Here is an 18577-nt window from a genome sequence, read left to right on the forward strand (position 1 = left end):
GCTGACAGCCTGTGTAAAATACACATTTTAATATAATAACTAGGATATATTTTCTTGTTATGGTTACACACAGGGTTGAAATATGCCATGTACTGCTTGCCTGTGCTTTTTGTTTTAAGTACAAGGCAAAAATTGGGCACACACCTCCAAGTAACACCACTATACATAACGTGTACGTTGAAAGGAAATTGCGTTCCTTAAATCATAGGAACTGATAGACTGTTATGAAACACGTTTGCAGGGTTACTGTAATGACATTTATCCTTAGTGTGACTTCAGAGTACTTCAGTGGAAAAGTCTGCAAGAAATAAATGACTGCCCCAAAGTTTAGGGACTCGGCATTTTTCATCTGAGGGAGCTAGGCTTAAGAAAACACTGAAATACGCACTTACCTACTCTCTGTTTTTCAGCATGCACATCTCTGAAAGCCAGCAAGAATTCTTCAGAATGCTGGATGAAAAAATTGAAAAGGTAAGAAGTAAAATTACATGTTTCAAGGGAAATATTGCCTCATGAGTTAGAGTAACGGTATTCTGGTTTCTGTTACAAAGCTTTTCTTACAAGGGGATGGTTAGAGTTAAAAGAAACGTCCACACATCACAGCGTGGCTAGGAGAATATTTAATGTATAACAGAGCTTCCCAGGATCCTGGGCTACCATTGATCTTTCATTAAAGTGTGGAAAGTCAGGTAGAGACTGGTAAGAGCCTTTGCCTAGAAACAGAGCGTTGCTATCTATCACTGTGTATTGTCTGCACCTGGTGCCCTGCTCGGACCTCAGACTGCAAGCAGGGAGGTCCTTAGTACCTGTCTACTACATACCCAATGTTGCTCTGAGTTATTGACAAATGTTGCAAACATGTTGCAATCAATACCTTACCTCAGGGAAGTGGCCATGAGACAGGTAATATTTGCATTTTACAGATAAGGAAATTGAGGCTCATGCTTGAGTAACTTACCCAGGTTTGCAAGGCTAATAGCGGTCGTGTTGGAATTCCAGCCCACGTCTGTCTGACTCCAAAGCAGAGTCTCCAGGTTGCTTCTCTAAAAGTGTGTGGTTTTTACAGTGACAGTAAGACACAAAGTTGATTCATGTGGAAATTTAACCCATACTTATGATCTCAGAGTGCCATGTGAGAATTAACTGAATGAAGGGTTCAATATGGTAATCATTAAAGGCTTACGTGCTTAGAGAATTTAAATTTATCACTGCAGGGAGTGAATTTTAAATACTAAAGTTACACATCTGAGAATTATAATTTGAAAACCTTATTCTGAAGAAGAGTTAAATTCTAAATTCAGAGCATATCACGACTATGGTTAAGGCATCACGGGCCAACTTTACCTTTGAAATTTTTCCACTTTAATTTTTACTTCTTTTTTTACTTTTTGTGGCCCTTGAGCATTTCTTCATGAAGTCCTAGGTTATGTGTATATCGGTCAATGGAAGATAGTGAAGGAGGTCTTAAATTCATCCGTACTTCAGTAACAGACTCCTCTCTGAGGTGGACCTCTCCTGAAAGAATCATTATATAATCTTCTAATGCACCATTAAAAGACCAGCATCTATTACCAATGTGAAAAATAGAAATGGGTAATGAACTAAAGTAATAGTTTAATCTATAGTGTTCCTTGGCTATGCTTACATTCTCATTTGAGTATATATATATTTTTTTTACTTTTAGTGAAATTTTAGCTTATGCATGACTTTTTAGATTGAAAACATCATCTAGGAATAATTACCAGGTTTCACATATTGGTTCAAAAGCTGTTCAACTTGCCAGTAACATTTTGTTTTCAGTAAAGAGAAGCATAAAAAGCACTATTTTGTTCCTACTGTAATGGTGAAGCTCTTTTCTTTCTCTGGATTATTTCTCCTCCACTAGCTTTTTGGCAATAAAAATATTTGCTTAGTAGTCAGAGGTAGTCTGTAAAAATTGAGACCTGAATTGTAAGTTATCTTTTTAAACAACATTTACAGACCCTGACAAGGTGTTTTAAGTGATCTAATCTCTTTCTGGTGTGTTTCCATAATTGAAATTCTACCTCTTGTTACTCAAAACTGAAATTCGTTGTTCCCATCTGAAATTCTACTTCCCTTCTTACTTTGCATCCAGGATGTAGACTGTGATGTGTTTAGCACAACAAAAGCAAAGTTGATAACTTGATCATGTATTGGATGAAACTTTCCTTGGACAAAGGAGCATTTGTAGATTCAGGATACAGTGTTCCCACTATATATTGAATACCTTTATATTCAAAAATGAGCTGTTATATAATCTGTGATACGTGCCCAGTTACAGATTTCTAAGGGAATTTTGTATCTTCTCTGAACCAAACTTTCCTATTTCTGCCCTCTTACCTAAAGTTCATCCTTCTGAATTTTGTGAATATGCTATCCTATGTATCATCTAAACATTAAGCCTCCCCAAATTAAAATGTTCCTTTTTAATATATGTGTTCAGCTTAATATAGTCTTCACCATAGTTTATATAATCAAAATTGGAAGTCGGATTGTTATGAATCATTTTCCTGACTTTTTACCATTGCTAAATATTTCTTTGGTCCAACTAATGTTTAGACAACCATAAATGCAATTCACATTTATTCTTTAGGTTATATAGGATTGATTTTAAAAAACTAAACTCAGAGCTTCATGCTGCAAATTGGAGTCATTCTGAGAGGCCTTGAGTTTTGAGATATAATCTTTCTCAGAAATGTCCAGGAATTCCTCTTTTCTTCCTTAAGTTGGCAAGAAGCAAAATTGAGTGAATCTGTAGAGATTTAAACCTGCCGTTCCTTGATTCATCCTTTGTATTTATTGAATGTCTACGGGGCATAGTTTGATTTACCTTTCAACTCTCCTCTCCATACTAAGAGAAATCTCTGTTCTGTCTCTCTCAAGATATATGCAAACGTACCATTAGTATAAGGAAACAAGGACTGCTAGGTGGTTTAATACTTACAGTGAAACTTAATGTGGACTACTCTAAATCAAAAATGATCATGGTGCCGAGCTGCAGTTTACTTTTGCACCACAGCTGGGCAAGCAGTTTTCTAAGAAGTTACTGGTGTCAAAGAAAAGCAAGTAGCAAAAATGCATTAACAAAGTATTTAGCACTTTCGATGCTAAATTATTTAGCATCGTTTAATTATTTAGCATACCAGGCATTATGCTGTGACTCGGGATAGAAAAACAGATAGGAACTAAGGGATACAGAATAAGTAGGAAAGAGTCCCTTGACTTGAGGAGCTCAGTTTTAAATGCAGATTTCTTTGAAAAGGTAATTATTTTACCAATGGAGGTGTCCTTCTTCCATCACCCCTTACACCATTATCACCGTGAGTCAGATCCTCCTGTATTGAACGTAGGTGTTTCAGGGGTCAAGTGCTGAAACTTGAGGTCCGTGAACCAGGCAGTTGGGACATCCTTGGACACTTGACACCGTTTCACTATGCTGGCGTGAAGAAAGCCAGGACACTGAGCTGCATCTGGAGATGACCACGAGAGAGATTTTTGTCAGGAGAGCAGTGAGAGTTCAAAAGAGCATCGTAAGCTCTGATCAACTTTTGCTTTTCCTTTTGGAGAGTAAAAAAATGCTGTGAAACAATGGGAGCACCTCATTTATCTTTACCTCATTCTTTTTCACTTGGATACCTAACCATTATTCCATTACAATCTATAGTTGTTGTCCCTGACAATTCACAGGCTCCTGAACTTTATGTGAAGTGGTGACATTTGCCTAATTTTACAACTTAAAGAAAATGACAGTTTACTGCAGAGCAAGGTAATGATTTTAAACTCTCATCTTTCACTATATTTAGAGGAGAAAGAAGAGATCTAGATGATTAAAACTTGGCCCTGTGGAGGAGTTTCTGAATATCATACCAAAGACAGATCACATCAGATTTTAAGATATGCTTTCTACGGTATATTTGTGTACTTGTAAGAAGCAGAAAAAGTAAATACATTTTTTAAGTATCTGCATTAATACTGTCTTTCCCAGGCAAACGCAGGGATTTATATTTTGCTTTAGGAAGATGTAAGAACAGCTGACAACTGAGAAGTCTTTTGCTCTCTCAGAGAGAGCCCTGAATGTTAAAGAATGTCTCAGTGCAATGCCAGTTGCATCTGGTTAGTTTTCCTCGTGAAAAGCATCTTAAGCTCTGTTGGGTCATGGGCATTTTTTTGGAATGTTGTAAAAGTTAGAAAGACTCTCCCTATAAAAATGCACATGATATCATATACACAAAATTCTTAAGTAAAATTTTAGAGTTTTTTAACTGTCTGGAGCCTGTCCTCGGGCCCCAGACAAAGAACCCGTGCATTTCACTTATGGGCTTTGCTCAGATCCAGGGCCCAACTATACCCATGAGCACCCACGAGTCTCGTCAGGGTCTGATCTTATCCATATGTATCTCTGACTGTAAAGAAAATTAGGAAACTAAGCACAGATAACTCCAAGAAAACCCATTCTCCTTCCTTTCATCGCTCCCTTCTCCTCTTTGAGAATAGCTCATAGTACTTCACCCCCCGAGGGTGAGCTATCAGCGTGCCACCATGACTCGCATATTCCTGTACGATTTTGAGACTCCGCCTCTGCTGACTGGAATTATTCAATGTGACCTTTTGAGGAAATGTCTTAGAAAGAGCAGCGGATGGATTTAAAATCAGCTGATTTTAATATGTTTATCTATAGACCTTTACATCTGTTGAAAAATCATTTACACTTAGAAAATGTTTGGGTTCCTGAAGTGGCCTGATTTCCTTGGCCCCAGAACTAACCTAGTTGGTGAGAAACATGGTAAGTCTGCATTTATAAATTTATTTCAAGGGCTCCTTTTCTTAATATTATGTCAGATCAGTCTGAACTACGCTATGAATCAGTGTGTGAGAGATCCGAAGGTGTTTGCTTTTCATCTGGTAAAGAGAGTGACTTGTGTGTAATTATGAGCCGTGATTTTTGGTTCTATATATAAACTCTTCCTGAAGTAGACTGTTTAACTGCAGAGCTGCTATAAAATCGAATATAATATTTGGCACCTGCAGTTGATGATAGGTTTTACTTTCTGGTGGTGCGTTTAAAGGTCTCCTCAGTGCCGCTAGTGATGAGAAACATGGGACTGTTGTATCAGATCCTGAAGAATGTCACCTGGCCTGCTCCATGTGTACGGAGGAAGTCATAGCATGTCCCTCCCACTAGCTTGTCAATTTCCGTAACAACCAGGGCCTTCAGCACTGGCAGAGAGATGCTCTTGCTGACACATGTATTTTGGAACTGGGCTGGGCTGCCGTTATTCCATTAAACAGCTCCTTGCTCCATGGGAAACACAGCAGGGCCTTAATTTTGCTAATAATCAAACCCTGCCTTGTGTCTCCTTCCCCATCATCCCCCTGCCTTGCCTGCTCTCTCTCCTGTACGTACCTTTCCTCATTCGCTGGTCAAAGTAAAGCTGTAATTACAAGGGTAAGGCTGTGACCCAGCCCTGTTTTGTTTCTCTCCCTACCGCATAGCTTTATGCAGGTGACTTCTTAATAGTTACTATGATAACATTGGTGCAGGAGCCACTGGCGAAGTGCGTGCACACCGTGGACTTTGAGGATCCTAGCGTTTCCCAGCATTCCATGTAGCTACTAGTCATAGGTCACGCAGCCAAGGAAAATAAAGGAGGCAGCAAACCTAGAAGAATGCAACACACCCAGTCTCTTCTCACTTTCTTTTTTTGGAGGGCTTGATTTTCAGAGAATTCTTGAGGTTCTATCAGCCTGGTGCCTTAGGGAGTAGCAAAGGAGAAGAGTCCAGGTTCCAGAACAGTGGAGTACATGAATACAAATAAAAACCATGCCATTTTTATGAATGCAGTGAGGCCGACAGTGTTCTGAACTCAACAGCAACCTGGGGCACAATCGGTGAATGGTGTCATTTTGCCATGGGTGTAGTACTTGGGCAAAAGAAGGTGGCCCAAGGTACCACTCAGAGCAGAGAGACAGTGATGCTGGCTTGTGTCGTTTTTTTGTCTTGTTCCCATTCGGTTTCTCCTTCCCTTCCTCTTCCTGGGCTATCTGTTTCCCCTCGTCCCCATGGCCTTTCCACTCTTCGCGCTTAGCATCCAGGGGCATTGTTTTAGCCCTACAGAGGGCCCTTGGGGACAGAGGGTACCAGCCTCTGTCACTGCTAATTTATTATTTAAGAATCTCTAAAAGAACTCGAAGCATTACATAGACGGTTCCCTAAGGATAAAAATTGGGTCTCTTTGTTTGCCTAGAACCTAGCACAGGGCCTGGGACAGAACAGAGGCTTAATAAATTTGTTGAAGGAGTGAATAGGGCACATAAGACCACTGGGCTTAGCAGAAGCAGAAGCACACGAAGGAAGGAGGTGTGATGGGGCAGACTCCTGTAGCAAAGGGCTCAGCGTGATAGGAGGGGCTCTTAACAGTTAGGAGCCCCATGGCAGGTATGTAGTAGGTACAGTGCCAAGAAACAGAACTGAGAAAAGTCAAGAAAAGAGGCAGCACGGAGCAAGTGAAAGAGCCTGTGCTTCAAACCCCAGGCAAATCCGAAGACCCACTCCAGTAGTAGCTGTGTGACCTCAGGCTAATTGTTTAACCTTTCTGATCCTCAGTTTCCTCACCAAAATTTTGGATAGTAACACTAACTTGTCCGGGAAATTAAAGAAAATTCATGTAGAGTCTGTAGCAGAGTGTTTGATATGTTGTATGTGCTCTGTGATTGGTAGCTTTTATTTTGGTTGAAGTTGCCTGTATCCACATCATAAAGGCCATTTGTAGAGGAAGGATTTGGGGGAGGTGGTGACTGAAACTGAACATGCAGAACTTATCAAATTGAACCTTGCTTGAGCAAGTGCCTTCCTGTGGTATAGATGTCTCCTTGTAGAGAGAGAATTAGAACAGGATATTTTCCGGTGTACTGGCCCACCTCCCTCCTGTGTGGTATAAACATGTTAAGGAATTAGATTCGTGTGAACATTTATAGAGCCATTAAATAACCTGTACCAGCTTTTGAGCTGATTACAGAATGAGTCCATGAGTCAGTGGCCCGGGTACAGCTGAATCCCTATCTGTATTTTTGCTGTTTGGAGGGTTCATTCTTTTTTAATTCTTGTGGGTTGCTTAAAACCTGCTTTTGCAAATATTCATTAATACTAGTCTTAAAATGTTTATAACAACAACAAAAAGTTAGGAAAGGGGATCCCTAACAAGATCATTAAAGCAGTAAGATTAACTTCTTTGATTCATTTAACAAGCTTATCTGGAATGTGTTCTCTGGACGCAGAAATGAGCCAGGGCCATGGAGCTGCACCATGAGGAATTAGGAAATTGGGTCCTTGCCTTTAGGGAGCTTCTAATCTAGCAGCATAAAGTTTTCAGTTGGGAGGAACTTCAGAGAGTATCTTATCTGATTTACCCGCAACTTTCCAAACTCCCACTAAACAGAACCCTCTGTAGCAAAGAATGAGGCATGCCCCTTTATATCAATCGGGAAGGAATTATAAAACATACTATGTTTTGTAGATTTCTTGAAATATTTATTCTGATATATCTTGTTATTTGTGGGATACTTATTCCTCTCTTTGAAATTCTGTGGAGAATTCCTAGAGAAAGCATTCTTGGTGTAGACACTTCTAGATTGCCCTCATTTTAATCCCATTTTTCTAAATAGAGTCAAAAGAAGAGTACCAAATACTTTAAACTCATATTCTCGAAATTGGTTGTTGGAGGTTTGGAGATGTTTAATCATATTCTGCCTCCCTTCTGGGTTCTTAACAAATTTAAAATAGACACAGAGAGTCAGGTGAGTATCATGGGTCAGTATCTATCTTATTAATAAGTCTCATAATTCCCAAATGCAGAGCTTCTAGTAAACTAAGTTTGGAATATATTTGCAATACTTAAAACATGAAAAGGATCTGTAGCCAGCATATATAAGGAAGTACTATTAATGCTAACCAATAAAAACCATCAATTAAAGTTATGAGTCTATATCCTTGAAATTCTCTTACATGTGTGCAATAAAGTTCACTGAAGCATACATACTGTGCTCAGTCGCAAAAAAAATTTTTAAAACCTGGAAGCAGTTTAAGCACCTAGCGCTAGAGGAATGAATAAATAAAATCCTTTATAGACCCACAGTACAATATCGTGCAGCAGTTAAATGACCCAGGCGCATATATATATATCTCCACAATTATAGATCTCAAATCATATTATTAAATGAATAGAGGAATAGAGCAGAATGATAAAAAATTGTATGACACCATACAAATTAAAAAACCATACACTGTTTTTAGATGGACATTCAACAAATATTTATTAAACACCAGTTATACATACACGTGTGCGTGCACACATTACTGTAGTACGTTTTTATATGATATATTTATAAATGGCATGTATTTATATCTGTTTTATATGTAAACATTCATATAGAAGATGTATAGTTTATTTGGTATATTATGAATATTATACAATTATTAAAGTATCAAAATGATCATACCAAACCCATGATCATTGTTGTACCTGGGGATGGGGGAAGGGGAATGGGACTGGGATGGTAGTTTCATTTCTTCAGGGAGAGAGTGGCAGCTAGAAGCAATGTTACAAAATATTACTAGTTCTTATGCCTGTGATTGAAATGCAGTGCTTGTTACATTCATTATACTTTTCTGTATCTTTTAAATTTCTCAAAATTCAGAGAAGTCTATGAAAAGAGGAATATGTGTATGACAAAATGTCAGGTGGAAAACAAGCAGATTACACAGTGGTCACTGGCGTTGCTCACACCTTCCACTGCATCCACATATGTACAGTTTGGTGGAAGAAAACCTTCAGGAGGAACTAATACACGGGCACCAAGGCATGCTCTAAGTCACCTGAAGTTCTTCTGGGTTTTTGTTGTTGTTGTTGTTGTTGTTTTGATTGATTGATTGATTGATTGATGGCTGCATTGGGTCTTCGTTGCTGGCTTTCTCTAGCTGTGGTGAGCGGGGGCTACTCTTCCTTGCGGTGCATGGGCTTCTCATTGCGGTGGCTTCTCTTGTTGTGAAGCACAGGCTCTAGGTGCGCAGGCTTCAGTAGTTGTGGCACGCAGGCTTCAGTAGTTGTGGCTCGTGGGCTCTAGAGCGCAGGCTCAGTAGTTGTGGCACCTGGGCTTAGTTGATCCGCAGCACGGGGATCTTCCTGGACCGGGGCTCGAACCCGTGTCCCCTGCATTGGCAGGCGGATTCTTAACCACTGCACTACCAGGGAAGCCCAGTGCTCCTGTTTTAATTTCATTTGAAACTGCTCCCATTTCCAAGGGCTCTGATAGTCATGGCCACAGATGGAGTTAACCTCTATTCATTGCTGTTCTTATTGGCCAGTTGATCAAATGTGTGACAAGCCTTAATATAATCAGAGCTTCATAACTTATTAGGCTAAACAGTCCCCACAAATTCAGTTAGTTCTGTTTGCCCAGCTTCTTATATGTCCTCTGGGCCTCCCCCAGTTGTTATCCTCCCAAAGTGTTAATTCCCAGGAAATGTATTAGATTCATCAGGCCAATGGAAACCTCAGGATTCATCATGAAATCCCATGGACGCTGCTTTTCTTCCTCTTTTTAGGGGCAGCTTGCCCACCTTAGCCATGTCCTGGAAGAGGAAGGAAGCCAAACGGACATGTTCTCCCCAACCATGGGCCCAGGACACCCACTCCTCACTGCTCTCTGGGCCTTTTCTCCCTCATATCTAGCTAGTTCACTCTTCTGTGCCTTCTGCGGGCAGGGACATCCCATCAGTAGCTGCAGTCCTCTCCCTGGCCAAATGCATGTGCTTCCTATTCTGAAAGCAAAGAAGAAGGAAAGGGAAGGTGAGCACTGTGGTCCAGCAAACAGTGTTGCTCCTCTGTGTAGGCAGGAGGGAAAGGAACCAACTTGTCACATTCTCCCCTGCCTGGTAGGCTAGCCCATGGAGCATTAAGACGGGCAAACCCAGCATTCTCTACTCTCTCCACCTGTGACTGGGTGAGTCATTCACCATCCAGAAGGCCTCAGGGGGGTGGGAGGAGAGGGGATAAGGAGAAGCCTGCTGGGTTCTATAATCCAGCAAGAACGCTGGGTTCTCTAATCCAGCAAGAACGCTGATTCTCATCTGACTGACTGTTCTCAGTTAAAAACTATAAGGAAAGGAGGTGTGTTCTTAGTCTCCCCAAACCTCCAGCCATGTTCAAAATAAATTCTAGGGTATAAGCAATTAGTTCAGAACAAAGAGCTCTAAAGAGTTTGTCTGGAAGGCACATCTTTGTCAAGAGGCATATGGATTGAAATCCCAGGCCTGCTAAAGCCATTGTCCTGAAGGAAGTGAGTCTTAGAGGAGCTTCATGTCCTAGACATGAAGCTTCATGTCCTAGAGGAGGTGAATCCTAGGGGAGACCCATGAGGCTCCAATCCACCAAGTGGGTTCTCCTGGCTTAGGGGTGAGGGGTGGTATTTAAATCTTAACTCTTATACCTGAGAATAGACTAATTTAAGACATCTCTTTGAATTAAGTCCATCAAATGACCTGGAAATCTTCTGCAAAGAATTACGCAAAATTTTATGGTGTATCTCTTTATCATTATAAGGAATCGGGTATAACAGGGAAATTTTTTATAAGATAATATCAAGTAAAAAAAATAAAATTAAAAAATTTGTTGTCTATCATAGGATTGAAACTATATAAAAGTGACATACATACGGACAGAGATTTAAATGAAACTTGAAAACTTTCTAATTTATTAGCAAGACAGGGTTGTAAGAAAATTTTTTAATTTAATTTTGATTTTGATCAATGGTTTTTTGGTTTATAAGAACAATTTTATAAAACAATCTTTTGGAGAAGAACCCTGGCCCCATCTTGAGAGAAATGTCTCTCAAGGTGGAATTTATCTCTGCTGTGTGAGCTCTTAGGAAAAGGGCCCGAACCCGTGACAGAGTTAGCCTCTGAACCTACAGATGGTAATTGTATTTTCTGTGACAAAAGTGGGCAGAATACAGCCCATGGGCCAAATCTAGCCTGCCAGACAAGAATAGTTTTTATGTGTTTAAATGGTTGGGGGAAACAAAAGGCCAAATAATATTTTCTGACATGGGAAAAATCATGTGAAATTCCAACTTAAGGGTCCACAAATAAAGTTTTGTTGGAACACAGCCATACTCGTTCTTTTACTTTTCTCTGTGGCTGCCTTCATGCTTATAGCTAGAGCTGAGTTGCAACAGAGACCCTTTAGAATGCAAAGCCTAAATTATTTACTCTTTGGTCCTTCACAGAGAAAGTCACCAACCCTGCTGTAGGACATCAGTTCAATATGGCCCAGAGACATGGGCATCCTGCATTCTGTATCCCTGCTTTTTTTTTTTTTCTTTTCTTTCTTTGGCCTTGCCATGCGGTGGCTTGTGAGATCTTAGTTCCCCGACCAGGGATCAAACCTGTGCCCTCTACATTGGAAGCACAAAGTCTTAACCACTGGACGGCCAAGGAAGTCCCATCCCTGCTTTTCCCTGTCCTCACTCCTGCTCGCCTCCTCGTGAGGAAAGGAGCATCATCGAAGTCAGATGAGTGCCAACATCAGGCAAAGCAGGACCTTGAGAAATAGGTCCCTCGAAGCTTCTAAAATATCCTTTTTAGAAGGATAGAATCAGTAGAAGGAGGATTTGGGTATAATAAACACTTCATGGGAGTTTTAACGCTGTTTAGTCAATACATTCTCTCTTGGAAAGGAAAAGGCCAGTATACTAGGGTTCTTGTCACTGTGGTTGTTATCGTGGTGATCATTCCTCTACATGGTCAACAAAACAGTCAGAGGCTGTCATACCCCTACTGGTCATTACGAACGATTCCTTTTTCCAACTGAAATGGTAACGCACAAGTCTAATTAGAATAAAGCTCATTAGAAACAGGCTTGGCCATTAATGCCTTGATTGATTTTTCTAATGAAATAAGCCAGGGGAGGAGACTTGAACAGCACTGCTAATTATTTTTGCTTTTCTTCGGCATTGCCTCAAAACTTGTTATAAATTGTTGTGCTGTAATGAAAATGCTGCTGAAACACTCCCTGACCGAAGAGGCTCTGACACTTGCAGCCCCGAGGAAGCAGTGGAGGGCGCCTGACTCCTGGCCCACAGCCCTACAGGAGGAGGATTCAACAGCAGCCCCTGGGGGGTGTCCTTCATTTCACTTTTCCACCCTCTTCCCGCCTCCTCCTCGTCATCTTTGTTCTGGATTCTGGCTGGTGGTTCACAGATGCTCAAGCTGTGGAATGCAGCTCTCGTGCCCCTGTATTCCTGGTTTGACAGAGTTTAAATGTTCAGGCTCCCATAGAAACTTAGATCCGAGGTTGCCGCTGGATGGTGATACATGCAGGAAAAGTTTTGGGGAAAAAGATGTTAGGTGGGCAGAGAAGCAAGACGGCCCATTAAGCGTCTGTACCGAATACTGTTGGGATAATTGTGTTTCATTAATCAAGATGTTCTTTGGTGCCCAGAAAGCCAGACTGCCCCACAGTGCAGGGTAGAAGGCTACCAAAGAGGCGCGACTAAGTCAGGAAACAGACTCACTAAGCCCACAGTTAGGAAGAGAGAGGAGGAAGATGAATCATGCAAAGGAAGCAGACAGGTGGTAGGAGAATTCAAATAATGCACAGGTCAGAAACCTATGGAGTTTCCCAGTCATCCAGAGAGGTTCAGGAGAGGAGGGGGAAGTCTTCATTTGTCAGTTAGCCTGCTGTATGATGAGTGTAACAGTGCACACTTCCGGGCAGAAATAAGCCTTATTAAAGCACACTTCTATGGGTCACACAAGGATTCCACTGAGTGTCAAAAAGACAAAGAGGAGAGAGCAGTTCTCATGGGTTCCCTTACCCTGCTCCTCTCCACCCGGGTGCCCCTTCCCAATAAAGTCTTTTGCTTTATCAGCAAAAAAAAAAAAAAAAAAAAAAAAAAGACAAAGGGGAATAAGAGACATGTTCTGTTCTGCCCCCTGTAGTAAGGGAAGCAAACATTTTGGCTAAAATTACTTTTAATACGTGGTGGGATGGAAGGATGACTGAGGGGAAGAGACCAATTCTCCCTAGAGCTTTCACTTGAAATTATGATGTTGAACAAGATCGTAAGACTAAGTAACCACTAAGAGAAGTCTGGGGAGGAGAGAGTATGAGAGAAGAAAGCAATATATGTGGAAATGCAGGATATGTACAAGAAGGATCTGCCAGTTTCGGACACAGTGGATGACCGATCCTGTTGTTTTGTTCGTCTTTTATATGTTTTAACCATATTTTCTTTGGGATATTAGATGGTTTTTTTCCATGCCTAATAAAAATGCTGCAATGAAAATATTTGTACACTTCTAAGAATTTTATAAAGGTATAGTTTACATGCCATAAAATTTACTTATTTTATACATACAATTCAATGATTTTTAGTAAATTTACCAAACTGCATGACTATCACCACATTCCAGTTTTAGAACATTTTCATCACATCAGTAAGATCCCTCCTGCCAGCATACAGCCAGCCAATCCCCTTTCCCATCTCCAGCCCCAGGGAATAAATGCATATATTTTTAAAAACATATATTTGGGAGTTTATCATTAATATTGATGTCTATGATTGCTATAAGAAGGGTATGAACGTTCTTATGACTCATAATACATATTACCACATTACTTTCCAAAGCAGCCCTACCACTTTACAAGGCTGCCAGCAGTGTATGAGAGCTGCGCTTCATTGTACACTCCCAAGAATTGGGTATCGCTATTTTTAAATAATATCTAATTGTCTTCATTTGGATTTTTTTATTACTGAAGCAGACCGTTTTTCTATTTGTGTGTTTGCTGACTTTATTTGTTCTAAATGAATTTCCACTCTGTGCCCTTCCCTCTTGTTGAAATCCTCTTACATTAACTTTTTTTATTGATATGAGCTTCTCATGTAACTTGTCACTTACACATTGTATGCTGCAGGTATTTTTCCCATTGAGGTTTGCCTTTTTATTTTGTTTTATTCTTTTTCTTTTGGTATGCAAAGTTTCATTTTTACATGATGAAATATGTTCATCTTTTTATTTTCTACGTGATCTTTTTTATGGCTTTGAGGCTAAGAGTTATTTCCTTCTCCAGAGCTTTGACAGAAGCTCAGTTTTATGGTCTGTTTTGTATTATTATTAAGATTTAGCACATCATTTCTCTTGGAATCTGTCATTTCTGGTGACCCTCTTTGTCAAATACTTAATTCTTACATATCTTAGGCCATATTACCAGGATATCTTATTCTGTACTGGTGATGTTTCTGACGGCTCCACTTTAAAAAGAACATGAGAAAAGTGACACACATGCAAGGGAGTAAGACCTAGGTGGAAACCTCGTTATTCACAGGTAATGGACCGAAGGATGCTATCAGTCTGGGAAGACCTAGCCTCTGGTTACAAAGGCCCTGACCGTGCCATTCTGTGGGAGTTACAGAGAGGCAGGGTTTGGGCTCAGCTGTGAACAATTTCATGAGTAGCTGGAAAAGTATCTGACATGTTCCAGTCGTAAAGAGAAGGCTCCCTGCCTATAATATGGTCAATGGAGGTCTGTTCTACATTAGATGCAAGGTAGGGGAGGAAGACCTCTGGGTCCCCTTCCAACTCCAAAATCTCAGAACTCTCTAGATACTGTTCCTCCTTTCGTTTATTCAGCAAATATTTAGTGATCATCTAATATGTCGCCAGCACTAGTCTAAGTCCTAGGGATGCAGCAGTGCAGAAAACACTTTCAGCCCACTGGATGCATCTATTCAAGGGGGAAGACAGCCAATAAAGGAATAAAGCAATACGTTAATGATGTCAGGTAATGATAAGTAATAGAAATAAAAATGAAACAGAGTAAGAAGTGCTATTGTATATAAGGAGCTCAGGGAAGACAGTGAGGTGACATTTGAGCAGAGGTCTAGAAAATGTGAAGTGATGGATGGGGTGAGGGCTGCAGGCAGGAGGAGCCAGCCAGGAAGTTGGAGGAAGGACAAGCATCCAGGCCCTGAGGTGCCAGCTTGTTTGAGGGCCTGGATGTAGATGAGTAATCCAGTGGTGGCCCAATTTCTCACATAGTCAGTTTATTAACAGTTGGATCTGTTGACCTCATTTTTCAATATCATCATAAGAGCTATAATTTATTAAGTACCATGTGCCAAGCTTTGCCAAACACTATGTGTATTACTCCTAAGTCTCCCAACAGCACTGCAAGTTAGGTCTTACTGTCCCCATTTTACAGATGGGGAAACTGGAGCTCACTGCTTCCTCTCTGGAACTTTCATCTTGTTCTAGTCTACTCCATTGGGGAAATACTCAGTTCACAGCTGACTCTTACATGCTTGAGGTGTATGTATTAGGCCAGATGCACACACATCTACAGAGAAGTACTAGAGACTCCTGTGATAAACTCACCCCTGAAACTGGACAGCCAGCGCTAGACTATTTGCCTGCGTAAACTTGAGGAGAAGAAGTACTGTAGGCACTTTGGAGGAATAATTCCCTTATTTGAAGTCACTCTTTGATCTGTTCCTCTTTAAACTAGCAGAATTAGGACAATGTCCTTTCCTTTGCTACACCTTAATATTGCTAATTCTAAGCCTAGACATTTCAACAAACAAAAAAATCCTGACCCTAGAACCTCAGAAATGTATGAGTTGACATAAACTTCCAGTTTCCAAGAAAACAATGCAGACGGTTGAAGAGGGCATGGAAACTCTACCGAGTAGGGCTGTGGTCAGGGAAACTGGTAGGCAAAAAGCTCCTTGAGATTTTTGGAGTCTGAGTCTACACCAAAACGCCTCTGTGGTTCTTCATACGACCCTTCCTTGTCAGCGTCCTCGTGCGTTTCCATTCTTCCCACACGTGGGGTCTCGTGGGGACCTGGCTGTCTGTAGCTTTCAGTGTGTCCTTTGCACAAGGGTGGAATTGTGTCTAACAGTCCCTAATGCTGGCTGCATACAGTGTCTTTACAAAGACTTCCATTTTGTAGTCCCTTTAAGGGGAAAGGGCATGCTTTGGACTAAGAGAATTGCTGTGTAGCTCCCAAACCCAGCTCACTCCCGCTTCCTGCCGTCTGACAGCTGCAGGTTTTAAGGTTCTCTTTTTAGCATCGTTCTTTAAAAATTTCAATGAGACGTGAAGTCATATTATAGAAACAAGCTCCCTATCTGGCCCAGTAGAGCCTGTGTGCAGGTGGGGCCCTTGTGATGCTGAGATGGGGCTGCTTCAGTACGTTTTCTTGGGTTCCCCTTAAAATGACACTGGCCACATGGGAGCTCTTACTCTCCTTGTTTTTGATTTCCAAGTTTTCTGTTCGTAAAATAATTGCTTCTCAGAGCTGCTGACAGGTGATAATAACAAAAATAAAACTGATTTGAATTCAGTTATCAACTCACTACAGTCATAACAAAAGAGGCAAGGATTAGCCCTGTGTTCTGGGCTTCTCTGAGGTTTGCCCACAAGTAACAGGACGCAGGACTCCTACCTACTTTGCAGGGTTGGTGTGAGTAACCAATGAAATAGTGTCTGCAAAGCAGCTGATGCAATTTTCCTTCTCCTTCTCATAGTAATTATAATAATTTCAGAGGAGCAAATGCTTGAGAAATGGAAGTTGCAGTTTGGGTTGACGCAGAGCGTTTACAAGAGATTTGTCCCTCAAAAGAGGGCGCTTCCCTATGGTGACAGTAAACTTGGAGGGTCTGTTTAACCCTATAACTCATTTACAGAGTTGGAGACACCGCTTTATCAGCGAGTGCACCAGTTCACGTGTGTGTGTGTCTGTCTGTCACTGCATCCAAGTTCTTCCTTGTGGATAAGATGCCCTCTGAACCCCAACATTGGCCACCTAGGCCTTTGCTTTGATTGCGGCTTCTTAAGAAGGGAAGGGATTGAGGTGTCTGCCATAGAAGCTTTATTTGAGCACATGGGGTTCTGGCCCGTCTGGGGTGCAAGGCTGAGGTGGAAGGAAGGGCTCCCTGACACCTGGCAGAGTCCCATTTGTGACGACAGTTCTCACCCACCCAACCGCCATAAGGAGGGTGGTCCTTATTCTCCCGCCAGGGCCTGGACAAACAGGGGGTTTAATAGCAGTAGTAGTAATAATAGCAGCAGCTAATATTTATTGACCACCTGCTAGAAACGGTATTTTTCCCATGTAATCCTGATCACAACCCTATGAAACAGAGACCATGATTCTCCCCAGGAAACCAAAGCCCGAAGATTTGCCCAGTGTCTCACAACAGTGTGTGTCCACATATACACTGGAGAAGTCCTCTCCTTTCCTAACGTAAACTCCATGAGCCCACCTTTCCCCTCCAGCCAGACACTCAGAGGCCACTCGCAGGTCTACTCTCTGAGCCCCATGAGTTGAGGATACGTGGAGAGCATCATCTGATACATTTCTGATAGGTTTGGATGTGTCCTGTTGCCCACAATGGAGAATAAACTCCCAACGGTCCACGAGGGTCTCCTTTCTAGCTCTCCACCATGTGGCTCAGGGAGTGTCTCCTGGGTGGTCTGGGCCAAGGCAACAGCTGGCATCTGCTTGGACACGGTCACCAGGGAGGTGTCATTGGGGACACACTTCTCTTGTCAGGAAGATTGCTTACCCAGCTTCCCTACCCAGGAGACTTTTTTTTGCAGCAAGTAAAACAAGCCTGGAGATGACACCAGGCTCAAAAACTCTGCAAGGAGCAGGGATGAGAGTTGGCAATGGGATAGCAGAAGAAACCAAAATCTGCTAATTGGTGAATCATTTAAAGAGAACACGCGATCTGGGGCCGGTTAGCACGGGAATGGGCCACCCTCGTGCTTTTGCAGGCCCCGAAGACTTCTTGGTGTGGCAGCACTTTTTTATTTGTCAGACACACGTGTACACATGTGTACACACATACATGTATAAAATTATGTGCCAGGCCCGAGTTAATCACTTTACTACTATTAACTCACTTAATCTTCAGCAACCACATGAAGTTGGTACTGTTGTTATCTTCGTTTTACAGATGGGGAAAGTGAGACACAGAGAGGTAACTTGATCAAAATCCCAGAGCTAGTGAGTCACAGAGCCAGGATGACTGCCCAGCCAGGTGGTACCTGCATTCATGCATTAGAATGATGCTGAAATATTAGGAGAATGTGAGCTACTTCCAATATACAGATACTGTGACAAAGAAACATGTCATACATTTGAGAAATAGTTGTATGCGAAATTATTATTTTCTTTATGTTTTAGATACTTTTAGTAATAAGTCCCAGTTATAAAGAAAATTTTATTTTTAAAGGAACTTTCCCCCCAGAATTGAAACATGTAGTGTGTATTTAAAAAGAAAGAAGTCGGGGCTTCCCTGGTGGCGCAGTGGTTGAGAGTCTGCCTGCCAATGCAGGGGACATGGGTTTGTGCCCCGGTCCAGGAAGATCCCACATGCCGCGGAGCAGCTGGGCCCGTGAGCCATGGCCGCTGAGCTTGCGCGTCCGGAGCCTGTGCTCCACAACGGGAGAGGCCACAACAGTGAGAGGCCCGCGTACCGCAAAAAAAAA

At 41.6% G+C, this 18577-nt stretch overlaps 1 protein-coding gene across 2 annotated transcripts in view; it reads left to right on the forward strand.

Annotated features, from left to right (window-relative positions):
* Nucleotides 1-18577, forward strand: part of C1H1orf21 (chromosome 1 C1orf21 homolog) — a 227754-nt gene that overhangs the window by 203893 nt on the left and 5284 nt on the right. For both annotated transcript variants that reach the window (XM_060035253.1, XM_060035258.1), the window contains exon 5: nucleotides 411-471. In XM_060035253.1, coding sequence (XP_059891236.1) covers nucleotides 411-471 — 61 coding nt within the window. The remainder of the gene's footprint in view (nucleotides 1-410; nucleotides 472-18577) is intronic.

This window comes from Delphinus delphis, chromosome 1, assembly GCF_949987515.2.
Source record: "Delphinus delphis chromosome 1, mDelDel1.2, whole genome shotgun sequence".
NCBI lineage: Eukaryota > Metazoa > Chordata > Mammalia > Artiodactyla > Delphinidae > Delphinus > Delphinus delphis.